Here is a 24,251-nt window from a genome sequence, read left to right as displayed (position 1 = left end):
TTCAGCGGGTAGGGTGCCAAGGATTCGCTCCACCATAGGCAGGAACCTTGACATATCTTGTAGTTCCCGTTGAATCGAAGGAAGGCCTGTAAGTTTATCGTAGTTTTTCCATAATGTCACGAGTATACGATTTATTATTAGAGTGGAACATAATTTGTTTTTGCCGGGCCGAGTTATGAAGTCTATTAGCAATGTACTTAAGGTGTTGGACAAGACAGAAGTTGTGGATCGGTGTAGAGTGGGTGAGACGTGACAATGTCATCTGCATAGATGACTTGGATAAGGCGTGTATCTCCATTACAAGGATGACCCCTTCGTAGGTTTCTATAATTCCAGGGAATTGGGATTGCATACTTTATGAGGACACCAGGATCAGGGAGTTCTCGATCTACTCGGTCAAAATACATCACAGAAGTAGTAGAAAGTAACAACAAAAGGCTTTTGAAGGAGAAGAGAAGAGCATTCAACTAAGGAACAACACAACCATCTAAAAGAGGGAACTGCTGGTGAAGATCACACCGCAAGGTGCAAGAAAACCATTTGCAAGTGGGAGAAGAAGACCAACTGTAAACTAACCATATCATTCTTAATCATAGTTTTGTTAGTGAACATATAATTTACCGCATTGGAGGCACACATTGAGGTAGGACATCCCTGTCTCATGGAAGGTCATGACACTGTCACGTAAATGTGTATCTATCATTTGTTTCTTGAGTGCCAACACGATTTCCTCTTTTTTTTGTTTGTTTTGCTTAGAATTAATTTCAAACAAAGTTTTAATTGGCAGTTTTTTCCCTAAGCATAACCAATACCCTAACAATTAAGGTTAAAAAATGAAATAAAATTAAACCCCTTCTTTGCTCAGTCATAATGACTGTCACCCTGGACGAAACTCCCCAAAACGCCCTTTTAAAAATAATTGTGGGTAGCACAAAATAACTGTGTTGTGTTGGCACGAATGAAACAATAAATTAATTAAAGTGTTTCACGTTCCCCTTGAGATAAATACTATTTCTGACTTTGAACAAAAGCATTACTGTATTCAAGCAGGCTTTTAACACCTTGCACAAATTAGATATATATATATTTTTAATGCTGTCTTAAAGTAAACCATATTGTTAACATTGGAGGACAACAAAAAACCCAGATATAAGCAAAGTCCCATTATTTATGTTAAACTCTGTCACTGTGAGGGCAAGAACAGACTGTGAGTACAATGGTGGCTCCGACTACAGCAGACTGTAGAAGGGGCGAATGAATCAAAATACCATTCCTTTCCTAAAATAAAACAGGACATACAGGCCAGCAGGCGACAGGTGGACACAAAGGCAGCCTTCTGATTTGTGTGTATATTTTTGGGTGTGTGTCAAAATGTTAAGCAGTTATTTGAAATACTGTTGTTGAAAAATGTGTAGAAAGTTGGTGCTACGTGTTGAACATGAACAGTTAATCCACCTAATGTAGTGTATAATGTTAACAAACATGAGTTTATTATTATTTTTATTTTTTTGTTACTTTGTGTTACAATTCTTGTCTTTTGTGAACATTGTGTCATTTAAGTGAGAAATGTTTTATTTATTTATTTATTTTTTTAAACCTAGTGGTAAACACCAAACACCATGTCAATACAATGGAAAAAAGTAAACTAAGAAATGATCACAGATTATTTTTTTCTGTCACTTTGTTTTTTTACATTTTCATGTATAAATTTCGCAGCCTTTGTCAAATAAATCCTCTAATACAATAGTAGATTTTCACATTTGAGTGTTTTTGGTTTTGATGAACGCCACTGAGCGCAGAATCTGAGCGACTGTACATGAGCACAGCAAGCAGCTGCTGTTGTCCATCAGAAACTGAAAACACACACGGACACATGCACATAACCAGTGTGACTGTGAAAGCCAGAGCTTGTGTCTGTTCCTTGTTGAGACAGACATACTGTAAAGAAACAAGAACAGTTTTGAAACCTGCCATGGGAATCTAACCGGCACCTTTGCCAACTACATTTCTACTGGCGCTTTGTTAACCGGAAGAGTTAGAATGAAGAATGTGGTGAGAGTGTTCGTCTTCCTTCTTAGTCTGGTCACCTCAGTGTCCTGCACACAGAGAGGTGAGTGACGTTCATATATAACGGAACCATATAGAGAATTTCTGATAGATTTGATAGGAAATCCAGGGTCTTAACATGTAAACAACGTATTATATAACTGTTTTCTTTTGGTGTTTGCAAAATACAACCTAAATAACTAAGATTACTATAGTCATTTGTGTATATATTTATGAGAACAATAAGAGTGGACTGCTAAAATGAAAAGAAAATCAAAATAGAAGATAGAAAATCACTTAGGTGTCTTTATTGTAGATTGTGTTATTTGATGCAGCCGTAGATCTCTTCGGAGCACTGCAATCACATGTTTACACCTTTAAGGAAGAGGAGAAGGTGTTTATAGGCCCACACAGTGCAAACCTGACTAAACCTATATCCTTCCTGCATTTGTAGCTCATCCTCTCAGCAGGAGGTTAGAAACATCCCATTCTCTTCTGTGGTACATTTTTGAGAGTCCCAAAGCAAATAATAACACTTTATTGGTCCCACAATGAAGAAATGTCAATAATCTCTAAACTAGAAACTTATGATCCAGACACTGATTCTTGAAGTTTTTATCGAGAACTGGAAGTCCAACCATGACTTCCTAATCAGTTACTTCAGAAATTCGAAAATTTGTGGACAATTTTAGGATTTATTTTGAAGAAATTGTACTACTTGCGATTAAAGATTATAGAAATCATGTAACTATGAGCAGAGATAATTTGCAAGTTCCAGCATTAAACAGGGCGTGTCAATAATTTATTCCAACTTGGAGGGACCAAAATATTTGTAACAAAACTGTAAGGTGATTTATGTGATGATTTGTGTAATTTTAAAAACATAACGTACAAAAATACAAAGAAAAGCCTTCCATGGGCCTTTGCGGAGGCAGGCATGTGTTGTGTTGGTAGGATGGAGGTAAAACTGAGCTTCAGGCTTGTTCGTCCTACAGATTTTTGTCATTTTCTCTAATCATGACTAATTTTATTAGCACTATGACCAAAGTTACTGTAGATTATTCTGAGTGAAAACTTACAAACATAATAAAGAAAAATAGATTTGCTAGTAGTTCGATTTGAAGATGTGTCCCTGTAAAATTTAACAGTAAGAGTCTTCTTGTTAAATCTGGATTTACCATACTTGAGAACCCTCACAATCAATACCTTAGGACACAATGATGAGCTGAACGTTTTTTCTTTTGTATTCAAGGCTGTTTATTAATTTTGCGTATTTAGTTATAAAATGTCAGAGTTACTAGCCACTAACGGTTGAACGCAGCTATTACAACTGAATTTTGCTATTGGCGGAAACAGATTCTTCAAATTCCCCTGTGTCATCACTTTCACTGTTGGACCCGCCCCTCCTATAAAAGCTGAGAGGAGGGAGGAGGGTTTTTTCCAATCATAGCCCTCAGTGAGCATTGATTGACAGTTTTAATGAGGAAGTCCACTGTGTTTCGTGTGAAACAGCTGCTATGGTGGTGATGTTTTTGACTTTGATGTTGTGCTTCTATAAAGAGCAGATTCTGGTCTAATCAGATGGTTTATCAAGCTCTATGTGTACAGTATGTACAGACACATATATGCTTTGAGTGTATTCCCGTCTGTCTCTGTGTGTGCGCGGACGTGTGTGTACGTCTTATTGCTATGTGATTAAAAAAAGCATAAACATCTCATTAAAGGTCACTAACTAAACTGACGACAGACCATACCATACCATACCATAGATGTTGTTCTTAAAAAAAACAACAAACAAACAAACAAACAAGGCAACAGACAAATGAAAATATCCCTGATACAGATATGTTCACCTTATTTTAACCTTAACTCTAGTTAGATCTCAATGTTAAAGTCCAAGCATCAACATCATGCCAGGCTGTCATATGACTGGTTTTAGTTTATTTGTTGCATTTTACAAGTCAATAAATGTAACTTCTCAAAAAGCAAAGACATCTAATAGCTAAGTCAATATAGCACATTAGCAAACATATTAGCTTTGTGCAAAATGAGCATAAAAAATATTTTGAATCTTAAAAACTAACCAGCTAAACAAACCATACCAATAAATATAAAAAACAAAACAAAACAGAAAGACAATTGGAAGTTTGCCAAATAGGGACATTTTGATTTTATTTTGACCTTAGTTTTACTTGGATCTTGATATTTAAATCCAAGCATTAGGCTGTAGCTATGCCATTAGAATGACTGGTCTTAGTTTTAGTTTTATTGTCCCCTCCCCCCTTTTTCATCTGCTTTTGATAAGTATGTAAATAACAATCAGCTGGGGGTAAGGGTGGGGATGTGGTTTAATTTTTTTCAGATGCTGTCTTGTGAAATCCTCTGTTTATTAAAAGACAGAACAATGTTAGCGTTTCTCAAGGCCTCGATCTTTCCATACTTCTGTATCCACCGTGGAGGAACTACTATAAACAAACATTTTGGCACTACTTCCAGTCATTCCAAGTCATTCAGTATCCGTAAGGTTGGCCAAACCCCTTATTTTTGAATCTCTACGTTTAAAATCACATAACTAAAGTTACGATAACTCATCAATGCAAATACATGGTATATTTGGATAATTGTTGTGTCAAATTAATGGCGGCTCTAGTGAAATGGCCAACTATGGCCAACTAGAAAAAGGCAAGTTTTTGGTACATAGTTTTGCACATCCTGGCACAATTTCTCTTCATTTGAATATATTATGAGTTTGAGGCAATATAATAAGAAAAGGGAACACTGTGTTTTTGAAGAGGATCATGTTCATAAAGCTTGATTGAGATACATTTAATCCAACTAGTTTTGTTTGAACTTTAGGCAAAAACCAACATTTTCATTTGGTTTTTGTTTCCATTCTAACTTTAATTTCTCTGTGTAAACTAAATGTGTTTCAAAACACTAATGAGGTAAGTTTGTTGTTTTCTTCAGTTTTCCAGAGAGACGTTATAATCTTCTGCATTCCCTTTTGGAGTGACGTTTGTGGATCAAAATGTATTAATCAATAGGCATATAAACAGAAAGCTACATCTTCAAGGTTAAAAGTGTTACCATAGTAACAGTAATGAAACATGTTACGCTATCAGATAGGGAATATTTGTCTGTTTTACTTTGTACTTGTTAGTTAGATGTAATTTGAAAACTCATTATCAAACAGTATTGGCACTTATTACGCTGCATTTTTTGCAATCTACTGATTAAGCAGCAGATTGCAAAAAAGAGAGTAATAAGGGCAAAACACGGGCCTCTCTATGGCATCACTGTATGCCACCTTTGTGATTTTCATCCCGTAAAGACAAAACCTAAACAATAAAGACTGTGCTGGTGTGTGCAAAGGCACACATTTCATTTCTGTATATACTGCATTAAGAATTAAGCTGGCTAGATCCGTCCTGCTGGTCCATTATTACGAAAAATGGCATTTGATCAATCTGCCACAAGTCATATTTAGCATAATATGACTGAATAACAGCTCATTACCTCTGCTATGTGAGGTACATTCATATACAGTGTTCAATCATGAACACAAGATTAGAGCTAATCTACAATGTAGATATTGAAAAAGTGTTTCTTAATTTTGTTGTTTTTTTGACTAAAATTAAAACAACTTCCCAACTTCACATCTGGCTCCACTTATCAGAAATCAATGCTGAATCCAAATGAACTGAAAAGCATTAATCAGAGTAACAAAAGAATGCCAAGAATTCCAAAGAATTTAGCTGAACACTCGCAGCTGTTTACGTTTCACTTTGAAGCAATGTCTCATGAGGTGAAGATACAACATGCTTGACCTCTAGGTCTGATCGAGTGGGCTGGTAAAAATGCAGTATTTTGATTATGTGTTCATGTTGCAGCACCTCGAATCATCACTTTATTAGAGACAGTGGATGTTCTCCTGGATCACAACGCCACTTTCATTTGTGAGGTTGAGTCTCGCCCCTCAGCTGATATAACATGGACAAAGAATAACCATCCAATTGTGTAAGTCTACACCTGGTACATCTATCAAAGTCTGCTTTGTAGACTACTATTAACCTAACATACATGTTTTAGAGAAAACCTATGCAACACACAGTTCACACAGAAAGAACCCGTGTTCACCCTATGTCCGACTATTGCGCCTTCTTACAGTGAGGCAGACGTACTAACCATTACACCACTGTGTTGCCCAATTTGATAACAATATTGATTTATTTTCAAACTTTTCTGTTGTTGTTTCAGGTTCAGTGAGTGTCAGTGCCTTTACTACATACATACATACATACATAACAACATATATACATACATACATACATACATACATACATACATACATACATACATATATACATACATACATACATACATAGATACATACATACATACATACATACATACATACATACATACATACATACATACATACATACATACATACATAGATACATACATACATAGTGACTGACAGAATAAATAAAACCAGGCCTCCTCCTCAATAAGACAATGATACTTCTTGTTTTAGGTTTATGTGTGTTACATAAACACATGTTTTCCATGTTAGAACTGCTCTGTTGCTCTAAGAAAAGTGGAAAACAAAGAGCTACAGGTTTTGAGTTGAGAGCCAATTTGTTAAGCAAACAAAAAACAGCAAACAATGGATGATGGTCACTACTTAGGGAATTAAGTAAGTAAGAACGTAATCTTAATTTATTATTTATAACGCTTTTCACAGGTAAAAAACAACAACGTGCTTTACACAAATTTCAGTATCGTCCCGTCTAAAGAGAACATGGAAGAACAGTAACAAATAACATGGGAGGCAAGAACGGGAGAACTGCGGGTTTAATAACTTTAACATTAACATTATAAATATAACCAGTGTCAGCATGGCTGAAACAATTAGGTGAAATGTTTGTGATATAATAATAACAGTATATGCCAATTTCACAAGTAGTTACTCTCTTATTCTATGATTGTTTTTACCCTGCACCCTCTCTTTTACCCTCACCAGGTATTATGACACCCGCTATCTTACCAGAGAGAGAGGTCAGATGCTGGTTATACCTCATGTCAGAGAATCAGATAATGGAGAATACTGCTGCATTGCTAATAATGGCATTGGAGAGCCTGCCAAGAGCTGTGGAGCTCTACAGCTGAAGATGAGTAAGGCGTTTTATTTTGAAGTTCATGGCCAAGAGTCAAAATATTTTCAGATCTTTTCTTCAAATAATAAAACAAGTGATCCAACCATAAACCACAACAATGTGTTCCTTTTCTCTCACTCAGAGCCACAGATAAAAAGACATCCCACCAATGTAACACTGCTAACAGACGCCAAAGCCGTGTTACCCTGCGTGACGCTGGGCAACCCCAAACCGGATATCACTTGGCTCAAAGACGATGAACTGATAAAGGTGAGTTTTTGAGGCTGTAGCTAAAGATGCCTTGTAAAAAGGCTTCCAAAGGTTTTTCAGTGAATTTTGATCGATTCTCAAATGTAAAGGCATACCTGTCAAGTTTTGAATTTGAAAATAAGGGAAATTTTCTGGCGCCCACTACGAGCCGTCCCACCCGCTTCAACCAAGCTCCAGTATCCCTTATATTTTAAGATAAGTGTACAATAAATCTAAAATACCCACTTGTCAACCATTAACTAAATACAATTATGTGATTAGAATCTGGTAGGTCGACCTTTAGTAACATTTAAATGCTGTGAACATTTCTACTAGGGCTGGAAGATATGGACCAAAACTCATATCTCAATATATTTTCTCAAAATGGTGATATATGATATAAATCTAGATAATTTTATCAAATAAAGTCTGACCAGAAAAAACAATTAACAGTTAAATTTGCTGATGCAAAATGCCACACAGGGACATTTATTAACAAACAGCTGATCAATATGTGCAATCATTAATCATCTAACTGAGCTTTACATGTTGTTCTGAGAAGTAAAAGCAGCGACTCCTAAAACTAGTATTTTGATACATAATGAACTATAATATAGACATATATATACATAAATATGAAATATTATAGTTTTCTATATCGCCAAAATAGAAAACTCGATACATCTTGAATCTCGATATATCGCCCAGCCCTAATTCCTAAATTATAAAACAGCCTAAATAAAAAACATAAATGTGTATATGAAGCACATGTGTTTATTTAATATACTTACAGTTAATAAACAAGTTAACACATTGTATATTTACTGTTAATTTCACATTGCATGTCTTTAAGTTTGACATTAATATTTTATTTTCATTATATATTTTATTATAATTTCTCATGCTCACTCGTAGTTCTCTGGTATTGACTAATGACTTATTAGACACATTTATTACAGACTTTACATTCTTTTAACACCTTTTTAAAGCAGTGTATATTTGTGGCGCTTGTGATTGGCTGATTTTTTATGGTGACTTACGTGGTTCCTTCCTCTGTGGTAGACGATAAAATCTCAGTTATTAATCTAACAGAACGTGTAACTGTGTCACATCCTGCTGCTCTTTAGGAAGATAAACTCTGTCACATTTTACAACGTATTTACACCAGTTCTTTGTTTTTTTCGCCAGAATGTCTTCATTTATTCATCTACCTTCTGAGTTGTTTCTGGGTTTGTTGCCACTGTCAGCACTAATCTCGTGAGAACTGTCACTCAGGCCATTTCAGGTGGAAGTTCTCACGAGACTAGTGACAGCATTCAGTTTAGTGAGGCATCTTTTAATTATTATTACATTAAAATACGGGATATTTACAGTAAAATACTAATACAGGAAGATGGCGGGAAAGAGTGGTAAAATACGGGAGTTTCGCGGCCAAAACGGGATACTTGACAGGTATGAGTAACGGTAGAATGCTACAGTACATTTATCTGACCTAAAGTGCCAAAAGCCTGTATTTTGTCGTCAAATATGTATATATTTAAAAAAAATATAACGTAAACACAAATAAAAGCATGCCAAACATTCAGATTTTTGAATTGTGTCTCATTTCTCACAGATTAGTGATCGCATCACCATTCTCGACTACGGTGCATTGAAAATTCACAACCTCCAGAAAGAAGATGCAGGACAGTATCGCTGTGTGGCCAGGAATAGCTTTGGTTTGGCTTTTTCAAAGCCGGTCATTATAGAGGTGCAAGGTAAGACCACGTGCACTACTTTTACTTTCTACCAATGCTGTTTTTTTTCAAAGAATGCTGTATTAGCTTTTACTCATTGTGTATCCTCTGTGTCCAGCTCCTGCAAGGATCCTACGAGTTCCAAAGGAGAAGCGAGTAGCTTATGGAAGTCAGGTTTCTCTGGAGTGCAATGCAACGGGGATTCCAATTCCAGCCATCACCTGGCTGGAAAATGGCAACACGGTGCGTTTTTAAATTCATACTCCAATAAAAATTAGCACCTACTGTGCTGTCCTATTGATATGTGTCTCTTGTTTTACGTTGCATTGTGTTTTAATTTGTCATATTGCACTGCTGTTACATGTTTTTATATGTTTTTATGTATACTATTATACGTGTTCTGTTGTGGCTTGTATGTGTTTCTACACACTAAATCGCCTTTATTGGGAACAAATAAATTATTGATTGATATTATTGATTGATTGAGAATTGTGAATAGAGAAGTATTGTGAGTATTGAGTAGGTGGTCAGTATATCATATATTACCCATTATCAAGGCATTATTTTTTTTAAATTTCCCCCTAGTGGCAGGTCAGCCAAAACTTGGGCTTTAGTTAGTCTTTAAAAAATTCAAAATACATCTGGATCACCTGGAACTTTTTTGGGATTATGAAGTGTGTTTTCCATACAAGGTATCGAATATTTTTCAATTATGAATGAGATTTTAACATTTGAACATATATAATGGTCTCGTGTCTGTGCTATAATGTCTTTACAGTCCCCAAGATGCTTGTGATCTATGTATCTAGGTCTATGTGTGGTTTGTGTGTGCGTAGGATTATTTCAATTATTAAAAGAGCTTATTCACTGTCAGCTCATTAATTTTCCACCATACTGGATGAAGTTCTATAAATATAGAAATAAATAAAAATGTTCACATATCAGCACCTCGAATCAGTCACTCACACTATTTGTTGACCCTCACATCTATCATTTAAATATAGGTAAGTGTTAATAGAAAACCCCATTCCTCACGCTGTAGTGACATTGCCAGAGACATGTTGGAACCCTTAAGGGACTTGGGGTATTTTAATGTTGGGCATTGGGCGCATGCCATTCATGTGTCAACTTTACACCAAATTAATCAAATATGATAAATTAGTTTACTGAGCTAAAATTTTCTCTTTTGACAAATATATTTGGTTTTTGCAAAAATCTCTCTCTCTCTCTCTCTCTCTCTCTATATATATATATATATATAATAATAATTCCTTGTAATTCCAGCTGACTTTGGGTCACCTAACGCAGACACTAAAAATGCAATGCTAGCCAATTGGAGGGCTAACACAGAGAATCAACTTTAAGGCAGTGTTTCTCAAATGGGGAGAGAGAGAGAAAGAGAGAGAGAGAGAGAGAGAGAGAGAGAGAGAGAGAGAGAGAGTGATGACCAGAAATGATTAAATCAACACACAATCTTACACAACTGTATTTCTATACTTTCACTGTGTGAAATATAAATCTAGTTTAAAATGCAGTCAAATAAAATATCTGAGCTCAAACATGATCAGACAAAAAAAATATCTTTGGGGTTGTCAGAAATTCTTGATATCAAAATGGGGTCACAATCCAAAAAAGGTTGTAAATCACTGAACTAAATACTGTTTCTTTCCATTTATTTACAAAATTCTTTAAAAATGTGTGTTATCAGTCATTCATTCTATCATTACGCTCTATAGTTGTTAGGGAGGGGGTACTTGAGTCAACCTAAGGAACACACATTTATACTAAAATGTTTAGATTCCAGTTAACCCAACATAGAATGATAGAGTAGAGTACAAGAGGATATTTCTGTATTTTGTGAACACACTATGCAGAATCTAACTCACAATATTCCAGTTGGAAGCATCTTAATGCATGGCTAACATATTCTTAACTAGGATAAATAAATGACCTGGTCTAATTATTTATAGATTTTTGTGTTCTCTAGATTTCAGGTGCATCGGTTGAGGAGACCATTGAGGGAGAGGTGATCATGTCTGTTCTCAGAGTGACAGTAACCCAGCCAGCCCTTTTTACCTGTCTGGCTTCTAACAGACACAACGCTGGGGCTAACACAGTCAAAGCAACAGCAAAAGTCACTGTGGCAGGTACTGACAAGATTTTTTTAAGCTTTTAATCTGCCCTAACATATGAATCACTGTTGTCAAATGTCACTTTATTACTAACATGTCGTAAAAGTCATCTTCTCTATGTTCTGCACTTATTTTATCAACATTATATTCATATGGTTACTTCACCTGTATATTTTGACGATATATGGATATATATATTTTTTTTTTTTCATACAATCTCTGTGGATATCGTCATAATGTGTGTGTTGTTATTTTTTGGGAAAATCTTTTTCTCTCCTTTTTTTCTTTCTTTATTATTAGTTTAATTATTTATTTTTATTTACTTTATTTGTTTTCTTTTTTCCTTAATTCTTAGTGGTCTTAAGCCTTGGCTGCATTCTGTGGGGATGGATGGGATGATACTGTATGTACAGGAACAATGGCTACTCATTGTGACCGATCACATGCAGTATATAAAGAATTTAAAAATTGATCAAAAAAATGTCACTTTATGGACTGTTTTACTGTTTTAGTGTCTTGTGTCACAGTGTGCGTGGCTTATTTCTTATATAATGCATGCGGGGGGTTATATTTTTTTGTTACTGGTGTTGTGTGGTGTCAGCTGTTTGTTGTGTGTTCCATTTGGTTGACCCTCCCACCTAAACACACACCCCTGTTTAACCTCTGTCACTTCCACACAAGCTGTACCATGACCACACATGCTGCCCTTCCACCCCAGCTGTTCCTCACACTCCTTGTTGTTAGCTATGAGCATCAGGCTTGTTCGCCTTAATCCACCAAGATCACTTCACATGTGTTCTTCAACCCTAATCTGTTTGTCTCTTCTTCTTCTGTTTGTTCCACTTCAATCGGTGTCATCTGGATATTGCCATTTTCCTGTAGAATGGAGGTAAGAAAAGATGTTTTTGCAATATACAAATAATGGCCAAGTTTATTTTTTTTTTTACCTCTGTAATTTAAAAAAAAATCCTTCAAGACCTGGAATATGTAAAGAAAAAATTGATCTGTATCAAAAGAATGACACAACAATTTTTTTGTTATTTGGTGACCAATCGCTCCACAGAGAAACACCAAATATGGAAGTAGCTATTGCTATTTTCTCACAATAGTTATGCAAAGGAATGTTTAACCTGCTCTCACCTCGTGGCCATATTTGCTAATAATAATTGCTAACCTAGATAGACAGTTGATTAGCTTTGAAACTTTATCATGATGGCTTAACCGATGTTGCCAAATTTTCTTGATTTGAGTGCTGAATCAAAAACAAATGAGCATCTTCATTTATCAAATACAGCTTGTTCTTTTTTTTTTTTTTTTTTTTTTTTTTTTTTTTCCCAAGTCCTCCATTTTAATCAATAAAGTGAGCACATGAATAAAAACTGCATTTATGCTCACGTACTGAGGATGTTAAATGGAAACACCAGTAGAAACCTATAATACAACTACTGCCGTATCGTTTGGCTGAACTGACTCCATTTATCACTAAGTGCATTAAGTAAAGTAAAATTTTCCTTTTCCTTTTGTTAGTTAGCATTGAACACACTATTCATTCATCTTTTCATTGTTCTTATTGATGTGAGTACAATTTATTCAATGGCTGATTTAAAAGTGATTCAACTTGGATTGAACTAATAATCTCTGTAAGAATACAACAATAAGTATTACGCTACCATGGCAAGTTTGTATAATATTCTTATTTCTTAACATACAATTAGATTTAATTATTGACTAGTATTTAAAAAAAAAAAAAAAAAAAAAAAAATAGCACTGCCACTTACTGACCTGACATTAAGAAGAAATAAATAACTTTTCATGTTGAAAACATTGATTGAATAATCTGCAGTAGTAATCTGAGTTTCCTTTTATTAAACAGTTTTATGCAGCATAAACTTTATTTCCTCACAGCAGAGGGGTTCAAACTAGTATGCTAAGCATTAGGGGTGTAACGATTCACTCAACTCCCGATACGATTCGATTCACGATACTGGGTTCACGATACGATTTTCTCACGATTTATTTTACAAAATGGGACTGTTGACAAATGACTGAAAAATATTCCTTTATTTTTTTGGGAAAAATACTGTACTATTTTCCTTTTATTTTTCATTGTCAAAAGAATCCCTTGATAAACTATTCAAAATGATGCAATTTGACTAAAAATAAATCTTGAATGAAATAAATAAAGGAATAATACAAATGAAGAAGAAACCTATTAATTTAAATTCTGGTTCTATAGTAAACAATTCAAAACTGCATAATAGTTCTTTTTCTTTTTAAAAGTGCAACTGAAAATGTATTTTGTGCCTTAACAATTGGACTTTTAAAAAAAAACAGTCATTTTACTGTATTTACGTCAGATATTTGTTTAGACCAGCAGAGGGCGCTGGTAACCCAGTGGTCGGTTGGCATGCAGTTATTCCACCAGTGAAGAAGAGAAGCTATGCTAGCAGACAGAGCTAATAGAAAAACGTGACTTTTACAGATATTCACGTAATATTACAGATATTCTTTCGGTGCTAAAGGGGTAAGGAATCATTTATGAGCATGTTTAACAGTAAATGGCGGCCATAAAGAAAATAGTATCAGATTCCACCCGTCACGTCCACCTCTGGAAGGATAAATATATAGCGCCCTCAGCTGTTTTAAAAAAGTACTGCGATTCAATTTTCAGAGCATCGATGTGAACCGTGGTACCTATGAATCGATTTTTAACTGCCTTACGATTAATCGTTACATCCCTACTAAGCATCTTTGGTAAAGCTGTTGGAAATACGAGAGGTTATAAGAAAAACTGTCAACATTGAACTCAAACCCATTCATTCATGGATTGGCCTACATTTGCTGTTTGTTTACATGCAAAACTTCTGTTTTTTTATTTTTTATTTTATCAAATATATAAAGAAAGAGCTGATTAAAAAAATAGAAATTTCGAGAGATTCTGTAAGATTTAGGTTGGACTTCAACATCTGGAGTTTGTGAGTGATGCAATGTGGAAAAGCATATGGATTGGGAGTCAGAGCTGTCAGGGAAAGAAGATGGAGAGGGAGCAGGATATAAGGAATAAGATCTAAAATCCAGGCAGCATTATGAAAAGAGTTTGCTGTATAGATGGGGAGATCTAGTTTGTATGACTAAGCAGTTCAGTCCAGAGGCAGTATCGACGAAAAACAGGCAAGATGTCATTTCACAGGAACACTGCAAATCTCCCCCACTATCAACATCTGGGTTGTGTTATGATAGATATTTTAGGTGAAAGATCACTTGTTGTGTGTGTTTTCTGTTTGGTCACACCTCGAGTTCTCATGCACAGTCAGCCAGTAAAAAAAATGGTCACGCTAGGCCAAAGGGTTTGAATATAACTCACAGTATTTTTGTGTTTCAGTTCAAATCCAGTTTCAAAACACACAAAATATTTCACAAACTGTCCTGCAACATTTGCATAAAAATTGATTTACTGTTTTTGGTTGGAGTACTGACTTAATTGAGGATTTTTCAGTTTTTAATTATCACAACATACCACAAGGTGGTGTGGTGAGTAACTTCTTACTCTGTGTTACACAAGCGTGTGTAAAAACCTTTGACCCTATTTGTTTTTCCTACAAACAGACTTTATAAAGGTGTCGCGGGCTACTGCAGTGCCTATCGAGGGGATATTTGCCGCTCCATTCTACGTGATGATTCACTGGTGTTCTTTAACTCCTCCCACTCGGACCCCGAGGACATGCAGGAGTACCTGGTTCAGGGTTTGTGGCTGGAGTTAGAGGGACTCAGTGGACTCTGTAGCCCTGCTGTGCGTTCTTTGCTCTGCCACTATTTCTTCCCTAATTGCAATCCATCAGGTTTAGGACCTGCCCCGAAACCAGTCTGCAGGTAAAGTGTTACTCAGAAATCACAATTAAACAACACATCAACACAAAGATGAATCAAGTAGAAATGACACACCAATATGTGTTTCTTGTCTCTTTAAAACAGAGAGCACTGTCTAGCTGTGAAAGAGCTGTACTGTCATAAAGAGTGGTTTGCTTTGGATAGCAGCAGCTCAGTGCAGCCTGGGCCCTTCAGTGCTGTCGCTGGGCCTCACGCCTCAACTTCCCTGCTACCCAACTGTCAGGCCTTACCAAGTCTTCACTCAGACCCCGATGCTTGTACATATGTTCCTTTTGTCGGTGAGATCATGCTTCCTGTTGCATTTTTTGGTTTTCAGATGCAGTGTGAGGATATAACAGTTAGCCACAGCACTGAGCAGACAATCACTGGGTTTCTTACAGATTTTTGCAAAATAAAAGCAGTATTTCTAAATGTTGACAAAGTATATTTGTGCTTTGAACGTGTTTCCATTGAACATAGTTTTGGGCAGGAGTCTCGTAATCTCATCCCGCGATACTTTACTTCAGAAAGATGGACGCTCAGATCCTCCTTATAACACTCTGTGTTCCGTTTCATGTCTAATGTGGCAGTCATTTTAAAGTCCTTGGTTATTTGATTTTCATTTTGAAATTTAAAAACTAAAATTTAAATTTAAGGCATATTTCTTCATCAAGGTGAAGAAGGGATAAAAAAACATTTAAAAAACAGAAATACCAATCAATGAATTGTAATATGTGCAATATAATTGTAGCAATTTCTGCAGATGACAAACCTTGTTTTGTCATTTCCAAAATTATTTCGGAATACGGTTCCAAAGACATTTTAAACAGCAGGCAAAATATGGAGATAATTCATATATTTTGGCACCAGAAAAACAGCAGCGTCCTCATATGTGCTCTTATTTTGAAAAGAACAACTTCCGGTCTCACTGTAATAAAAAAATGGGTTTTTTTTTGTTTTTGTCCTCTGGTTTTTCTGTTTTTTTGGTTTTTAAATTTGAAAACAAAACCACTAATTTTTTGTTTTTCGATTTCCTTTTCTGAATGGAAAATTCAATGACCAAAACATACACTGACCCTTTAACTTTGATTTAAAAATGTTCATATTGGATGATGACTTCAGCTCTGCTGGCAGTTTGTTCCATTCTTTGCAGCATAACAACTAAAAGCAGCGTCTCCATGTTTACTGTGAACTCTATCTGACGTGTGTCCATAGATCTGAGAGACCTGCTGGGTTCATATCTGACTAACATCTCACTGATGTATTCTGGACCAAACACATTCACACATTTATACACCAGCAGCAGAACTTCTCCTGATCTTTATAAGTCATTAAACCTTTCACTCTGTGTGATGTTCTTTAGGTGGTAGAATGCTGATTTTGTGATTGATTTGATCTGATTGCTGAATGTCAAATCTGAATCAATCAGAACAAGTTCAGAAAGGTTTCAAACTTGGTCTTTAGCTTTTAAAAATGTTTTAACACGCTGTGTCTAGAGCGCTTTGACGATGGAGATAAGAATTTATAATTTGGAAATATAAATTTGAGTTGTATTGGATGCAGCATCAGGAGTATAGTCGTATAGGCCATGTGGACTTCCAGGGGAGTGCAAATTGCACCTTTAGGTGTCGCAAAGCTTGTTGATATTCTATATAGCGCCCCTGTAAGGTAAACCCTGGTCACATCTTAATCTGTCTATATCACATCACCTCTATGAGATCCATTCTACATGCAATATACATGATAGTTCTGGATATCAAGCTTCAGTAGCTAGTAGAGCATTTAGAATCCAGATAAAACATTTTAAATCAAAAATAAAATGCCAAATACAATAAAAAAAAAATGTCACCTAAAATTGAATGAATTATTTTTTACGGATTATTATTGCTTAAATAAAACAAATTTTAAATCCTAGGCCAAACTGATAAAAATCTAAAATGTGTAAATAGTGATTGATATAGTTCACAATTATTAAAAAAAAAAAAAAAAACGCATTGAAATACTCAACTACTCAGCAGCATAGTTTGGTTAGCAGCTAATGCCGAGATGTTAAAGTTTTGTTGAACATAATGAACATAAATATAAAAAAACAGAATCTCCTAACAACTAAAACAAAGCAAATATATAGAACCTTAATAACAAGTAGCTCCATAGTAACAAAGACCATTTCCTCCAGTAAAAACAAGGCAAACAAAACTAATAATAATAATAATAATAATAATAATAATAATAATAATAATAATAATAATAATAATAATAATAATAAAGACAGTTTTAAGTCACAAGTATTAGATACTAAGTAAAATAAATAATATTGAGTTGGATTACCTGTATAAATAAATGTTGTAAATAAATAATAAATTCTAACCTATGATGTAATAGTTGGTTGAACATCTTTTCATATATTTTCTGTCCTATAACTTTTGATCTTGTCCTTCCAAAGGCTGAATTCCCCTTTTGTTGTTCTGAGTTTAGCCTCTGGGTTTTCTGTGAAAGGCAACGTGAGAACAGGATAAATACTTCAGTTAATTGTTTGTATGTTTGTTATGCATTCCATCTGTCAAGTGTTAATCATAGTTTGTAAAAAAAAAAAAAAGTGTAAAAAGCAGTGCTTTATAAATTTTTTTTAATCCTTTCAGAAATCAAGACGGATCAAGTTACAAGTGAGTGAGGTCCCATTTACAGTCACACTGAATGAGCTGAATGCAACTGTCACGTCAACTGAGCAGTAAATCTCTGCTTTGCTATAAACAGCAACATGTTACAATGGAAGAGGTCGTTTTTACCAAGGCAGTGACAACATGACGAGGTCTGGGATACAGTGTCAGCCATGGGACCAGCAGGTAATGTGCATATATTTAAAACCACCTGAATGTTTCAACAGTTTGAGCCAAACAAGCTTAAAGCTGTACCATTAACACATAATAATAATAATAATAATAATAATAATAATAATAATAATAATAATAAAAAAGTTTAAAAGCATAAAACATGTAATATTGTGACATTTGGTGCACGGCTGCTCTGTTTCACACAGTTCTTTCAAAGACACATATTACGCCTTTATTGCCTCAATTTGTGCAATTTAAAGTGCGGTTAAAATGTGTGTGTGTGTGTTTGTGCACGCCAGGTCAGCAAAGATGGGGGTCGGGGGCTTGCCATGTCACATCCTGCTTCTGGAAGTAATTAGCTGTTCACACGCACATGTTCCAGGAGACCATTCCCACACACTGTTTGTTAACATCTCCTCTTTGTTCATGCACTTTGGAACATTATGCAATGTGTAATGTAATTAAAACCACAAATGTTAAGCCCTCTCTTATACAGTACTTGAGACAACTCCTGCTTGGTAAATGTTATTTACCCTCAAAGTTTAAATAAATGAAAGTACAAAAACATAAAAAGAAACATTTATCTCATGTTTGCACAACTGGATCATTAGTCTTTGGTGATAATATCTGCTTTACATCACATTTACATTACATTACAAATGGAGCTAACGCTGCTATTTTAATAAACGAATTAGCCAAAGAGCTGTATCTATAATATGCAAAATTTAAATAAATGACCCAAACCTACCACTCACATCTCTTTCTAAATGTTACTCAGAGGCTCATGTGACCACCATTCCTCTGATATCGTACACTTTCCAAGAGCACACTTCTTAACAAGTGTAGCCGTACCAACAGCTTAGCAAGCTGTCAACAACAGCTCAGCAGTGGTAGTGTGAGGTCAATGAACTGGACAACACGATTTCAAGTTTCTAAGAAGATAACGTTACACAGGGAAGTGTTAAAGCAGTGTGTGCTGCTACCAGAAAAAAAACAAAAACACAACCTGGTGATAGAATTTGCTGACAGGGCATAAATACGATCAGATTATTTGGGTAATTAGATTGATGTTGATGACCAGCTAATCTTTCATTTTCTCCTTGAGTGTATGATCGGCATCAGTTGTTTTAAGTGTGCAGAGACTAATTTCTCCGATCATATACTATATTTAATTTACTTCAGTTGGTTGACAGTTATTTAATCTACTGATTAAAGACTTCACCGTTACTGGCCATCTAGCATACCGGGGATTGACCCGGTGGGCTGTTGACTCCAAGTGAGCCGGTCTAGTCTGCCTACTTATCTTTTTTTTTTTTGACGAATGTGTGGAGGCAGACATGATAACAGGCAGGTGGCAAAAATAGGGCCAAAAGTGGCAAAAACTTGGCAAGAAAAGAGTGAAAAGTGACTAAAATGGGCCACAAGCAGTCAAGAGTGGCCAAAAAGTTGGCAAATAAAAAGGAACCAGGTAGTATGTAATGGAAAAGGTATAGGCAATATGTGGCAAACAATAGTGAAAAAGAGCAAAATGTGGAACAAAAAATGGCAAAATGCAAGGAAAAAGGAAACAAGTAGTATTTGTTGGGCAGAATATAGCTCATTTGGATGAAAATTGGAAAAAAAAATTAAAGAAAGGACAAAAATTGAATAAAAGCGTCAAAAAGAACTTGCAAAAAAGAACATTTTTTGGCTAAAGGAAGCTGAAATGTCAAAACGGGCAAAAACTGGACAAAAAAAGTTGAAAATGGCCAAAGGAAATAGGTCAAAAGGGGTTAAACAGTTTCCCCCTTTGACGATTTTCTGGTGGAATAATAATTACAATTAAAACTTAATCACAGTCTGGACAGAAAATGCCTGGGCTGATTTTTTGTCCTATAGTCCACCCTTGTCGTTACCTAACTCTTTAATTTGGGTAATAATGACAGTATTATGATAACTAGCTCAATGATTTTGAATATATTTGATGCTGTTATTGAGTAGCTGATACCTACCCTACTGTAGATATTGTGATCACTTTTATGCTGCAATGAAATCACAAAAATCCTTGCTCACAAATAAAGTCAGAAACATTTGACTGATGTGCTAATGGAAATGCAGGGCATTGTTTTCTGCTTCATAGTAGCACCTCTGCAGTCATATGGCTTTTTGTGTCGTCCTGTTTACAACAAATAAATGTAGAATGTTAAAAATATAAGACTTTGACCCTCATTTAGTTACATTTTAAGGAAAAAACCAACTGCTCCAAATTTCAACCCCAGTTATAATTTGTAATAATAAACAGCTCCAGCTCCCACTTTGAAGCTATTCTTCACATTCAACATACCAGATGTTTTACTTTAATATGTTTACCATGGACATCAAATATCTTTCATACACGTGGAGAAAGAGTCGAGTGCTCCTCAAACCATGTGTTACCTTGTTGGAAGTGGGTCACATTCAGCACAAAAAGACTTCCTGTCAAAGCACATGTGTGTCGAGTCTTCTGTCACATTTTGTGCTGAGTCATAGCAGAGCACTGCTGTCTGACCTCAGATCAGTATCACTTTAGATGAAGAAAACCACCCCACCGTCATTCTGATGGTATATTCTTAATGACCAAGCCAAGTAGCTGCTACTGAACAATACTACTACAGACCCTTTCCAAAAAACTTGAATATCATGGAAAAGTTGTTTAATTTCCATAATTTCATTCAAAAAGTTAAACTTTCATAGATTATAGATTCAGGGCCCACAATTTAAATGATTTCAAGTATTTCTTTGTTTATTTTACATAATTTGGGCTTCCAGCTCATAAAACCCACGAAAACAGGAATTCAAAAAATTTGAATACAATGAAGAAATCACCATTTATTCAGTTTTTGCAGAAAAAAAGAGGAGAAGAAGGACTGGACTGTTGGCCAGTGGTCCAAGGTTCTCCTTTCCAATCAAAGTAAAGTGTGCCTTTCATTTGGGAATCAAGGTCCAAGGGTTTGGAGGAAGACGGGTGAGGAACAGAAGCCAAGCTGCTTGAGGTCCAGTGTGAAATATCCACTGTCAGTCATGATTTGGGGTGCAATGTTCTCCGTCCGTCCGTCCGTCCGATTTAAAGGGGACAGCTTTTCTCAGAAACTGTTTAAGATACGATAATCAAGTTTGGTGTGTGGCTTCAGGGTATCAATGCCTTGATAGAGTTCGAGAATGAGAAACGCGCAATTACTTTTTCCGGAGTTACTGCCCTTTTACCGTTAATTTTTATTCTTCAAAGGGGACAGCTTTTCTTAGAAAACGTTTAAGATAGTTAGTAATTATATATTCTGATGTGATAATATTTTCTTATGTATACATCTATGTTCTTAGATTTAGGACATTTAGGAAAAGGTTATAGTGAGTTATAATGACAACCAATCTCGGGCGGAGGATGTTGATGACTGTCTCCCTGTTTGGGAAAAGTCTTCTGAGCACAAAATAATACAAAATACACTTTGCTTTTGCTTCCAACAAAAATATTTAGAAATGCTGTTCAGTGTTCCTAATACTGTACATGCATTTTCAGACACCTCTACTGACTCTTGTTCTTTTTTCCTTCATTTTTTCTTTTCACTTAGTCCAACATTTAACAAATTTTCTCCCAGCAGTCGCTAAAAGTTGCTTGATCATCATCCATAACTACTGGCAGGGAATTGTTTTCCGTAGCACCTCCAAGAACAAGATGTCTTACCTGTCACAAAATATATTCAGACTAATAATGATAGCTTTGTTTATTTATTTATTTATTTCAATCAACCATTAGTTCTAACAGTAGTTCTAACATTATACTCAAAAATGTTGGACTTTCCAGTCTGATAATTGCCTTCAAATAGTTTATTCCTTATTGCAATAAAATCCTGAATGCAGAGTAGTTTGAATGAATGGAAGTTTAATCTGAATGTAAAAGCATTTTTGCACCAATATGATATGGTTAGCTGTGTTTACAGTTATGCACATTCCCACTATGTCATTTTTGTCATGCACTACTGTTGGTTTACTTCTATTATATTCTTTTATGTAGCATTGTTTTTGTTATTGCATTTTATTCCAGTATCATTCTGGTGTTTTTGTTTATCTATTTTTTCGTGCACCTCCCCATATGCCACATACTGAGCTTTTTCCGTCATTAACGACTGAAGTATGATTGGCTCTACGTCTCAGTGAACTGAATAAACTGAATTGTCCTTTGGGGCAAAATAAAGCTATCTGTATCTGCATCTGAAGAGCAGAGCGTGTGTTCTACAAAACCATTTCTGCTTATCTCCTTGTGTCTTTAGGGATAAACTTAACCATTGCTCTTTCTATGATGGAAAGTTATTACATACAGTATATCTAAACACCAGACCAGATGTTCTGTATTTGAGTTAGAAGCCTTTGTTGGACTATCTCTTCTACCCTTTTCTTCAAGAGAAACTTTTTTTTCAGCTCATTATTATCAAACCATAAGGAAGACTTAACACAGAGCCTTTAAACTACTGAGAGTGTATAATTAGTTAGAAATTATCATTTAAATTGTTGTCCAACAATTTAAACAAGGTGCATTAGCACATTTCCCACAATTATTAAGATACCTTAACTTTATTTGTGTATATATAGAGCTGCTTGGTTCTCCTGTTTTAGAAGTAATGTTCATATGTCAGTAAATCCTTCTCGAATAATGGTCTCATGTTTTACCGTAATTCTCTAATAGTATGTTTTGTCTTGCAGGCTCCGCACCAGCACCGTCTTTCTGTGGATGTTATTCCAGAGTTGAAGAATTCAGAAAATCACTGCAGAAATCCAGGAGGAATTAGTGACAAGCCTTGGTGTTACACTTCCAATCCAAACATACGCTGGGAGTATTGTGCTGTGTCTCAGTGTGGGGAGACAGGAACGGCACTGGGTGGGCCTTATTTCTACTATTCATTGTTTATTCTTCCTGGTTAGTTCATGAACTTACTATCAAGAAATCTGCATTTTTTTCCCCAACCATTTCCATCAGATATCAAACCAGAGTCAACGGGCCCTCGTCAGATTCCTCGCCTTCCTCCCACGACTGTGTCGTCTCCAGCGTACTCCATGTCTGTCATTGTCATTGTACTGACTGCACTTGCAGTGGGAGTTTTCCTCACCATCGTCATCTTCGCCTGTCGTAAAAGAAAGAAGCAGTGGAGGAACAGAAAGAGGTGCACAATTGATTGCTTGATTGAAGTTTATTCACTTATTAACATCGAAAAAAATAACATGAAACAAAACTAACAAAAAAGGGAATCTGCACCACACTGACAACAAACAAAACTGATTCTACATGTATGAAACTACAGTATCAAGTAATAACCTTGTTAATATACTTTTAACCTTATTTCAAAGTCTTTTTAAAGTAGCATTACAAGCAACTTCAAGTGGAAAAATAATACAATTACTGTACGAGTGGACTGAGGTCTTGTATCTATTTCCTCAAATCTCAAAACAATGACCTTAAAGGTCCCATGTGATGCTATTTTTCACCCATCCCCATTTGTTCTAAGAACCCCAAAAACATAGTATTTGAGGTTTAATGGTGACATAGGGCCAGAGAACGGCCCGCCATCCTCCCATTCACCGCATTAACTACTCGGCCATTAATCAGCTGTCAGCTCAACATTCTAATCTCTAAATAGTGTAACAACAGAGACACAAATAGTAAAACAATACAACAACAACAACAACTCAAATACATGATAATAAAAGGCAAATATTGACTAAATCGAGGTTGCTAGCATAGCACAGTAGTAGCATTCAGGGATCGCCGGAAGTAAACAGCCTTCCTGACATAGAGCCCATTTTAAAAAGGCCTTGATTATGGGCGGGGCTCCTGGAGCAGTTAAGACACGCCCAGTCTATACTATAAAATATCCAGTGAACAATCTATGCTATGTTAACTAGCTACTCATTACTCAATGTACCTCTCTATTCACGCTTCTGTCAATCCAACCTACTCATTACGGATTGCTGAGCCCACAGTTGCTAGTTATTTCAAAAGGGGCATGGCTAACAGTGCTTGTCACATGATCTTGTTCTCAGCCAATAGCAAAAATCAATTGTAATAGCCGGGTTTCAACCCATAGAGGGCAGTCACTCTGACATTTTACGACTAAATACACCGAATTAAAATACTTTGACTAAAATTTTGAGAGTTGGACCAGGATCAATCAACAGCACTAATCACACCCAAATACAACATACTTGTATTCGGTATAAAAAAAA

At 35.7% G+C, this 24,251-nt stretch overlaps 1 protein-coding gene across 1 annotated transcript in view; it reads left to right on the top strand.

The window, feature by feature from the left end:
- Window positions 1-1,853: 1,853 nt before the first annotated feature.
- The window catches only part of musk (muscle, skeletal, receptor tyrosine kinase), a 33,881-nt gene continuing 11,483 nt past the window's right edge, over window positions 1,854-24,251 (top strand). The window contains exons 1-14 of the mRNA XM_028463298.1: window positions 1,854-2,110; window positions 5,937-6,063; window positions 7,073-7,224; window positions 7,348-7,475; window positions 9,070-9,211; window positions 9,309-9,433; window positions 11,178-11,337; window positions 12,205-12,211; window positions 14,929-15,192; window positions 15,295-15,488; window positions 17,829-17,852; window positions 17,944-18,032; window positions 22,734-22,908; window positions 23,008-23,191. Of these exons, the coding sequence (XP_028319099.1) occupies window positions 2,041-2,110; window positions 5,937-6,063; window positions 7,073-7,224; window positions 7,348-7,475; window positions 9,070-9,211; window positions 9,309-9,433; window positions 11,178-11,337; window positions 12,205-12,211; window positions 14,929-15,192; window positions 15,295-15,488; window positions 17,829-17,852; window positions 17,944-18,032; window positions 22,734-22,908; window positions 23,008-23,191 (1,841 nt within the window). The 5' untranslated portion in view covers window positions 1,854-2,040. The remainder of the gene's footprint in view (window positions 2,111-5,936; window positions 6,064-7,072; window positions 7,225-7,347; window positions 7,476-9,069; window positions 9,212-9,308; window positions 9,434-11,177; window positions 11,338-12,204; window positions 12,212-14,928; window positions 15,193-15,294; window positions 15,489-17,828; window positions 17,853-17,943; window positions 18,033-22,733; window positions 22,909-23,007; window positions 23,192-24,251) is intronic.

This window comes from Gouania willdenowi, chromosome 12 (assembly GCF_900634775.1).
Source record: "Gouania willdenowi chromosome 12, fGouWil2.1, whole genome shotgun sequence".
Classification (NCBI taxonomy): Eukaryota; Metazoa; Chordata; class Actinopteri; order Blenniiformes; family Gobiesocidae; genus Gouania; species Gouania willdenowi.
Note: the sequence above shows the minus strand (reverse complement) of the source record. Positions and strands in the feature narration are given on the sequence as shown.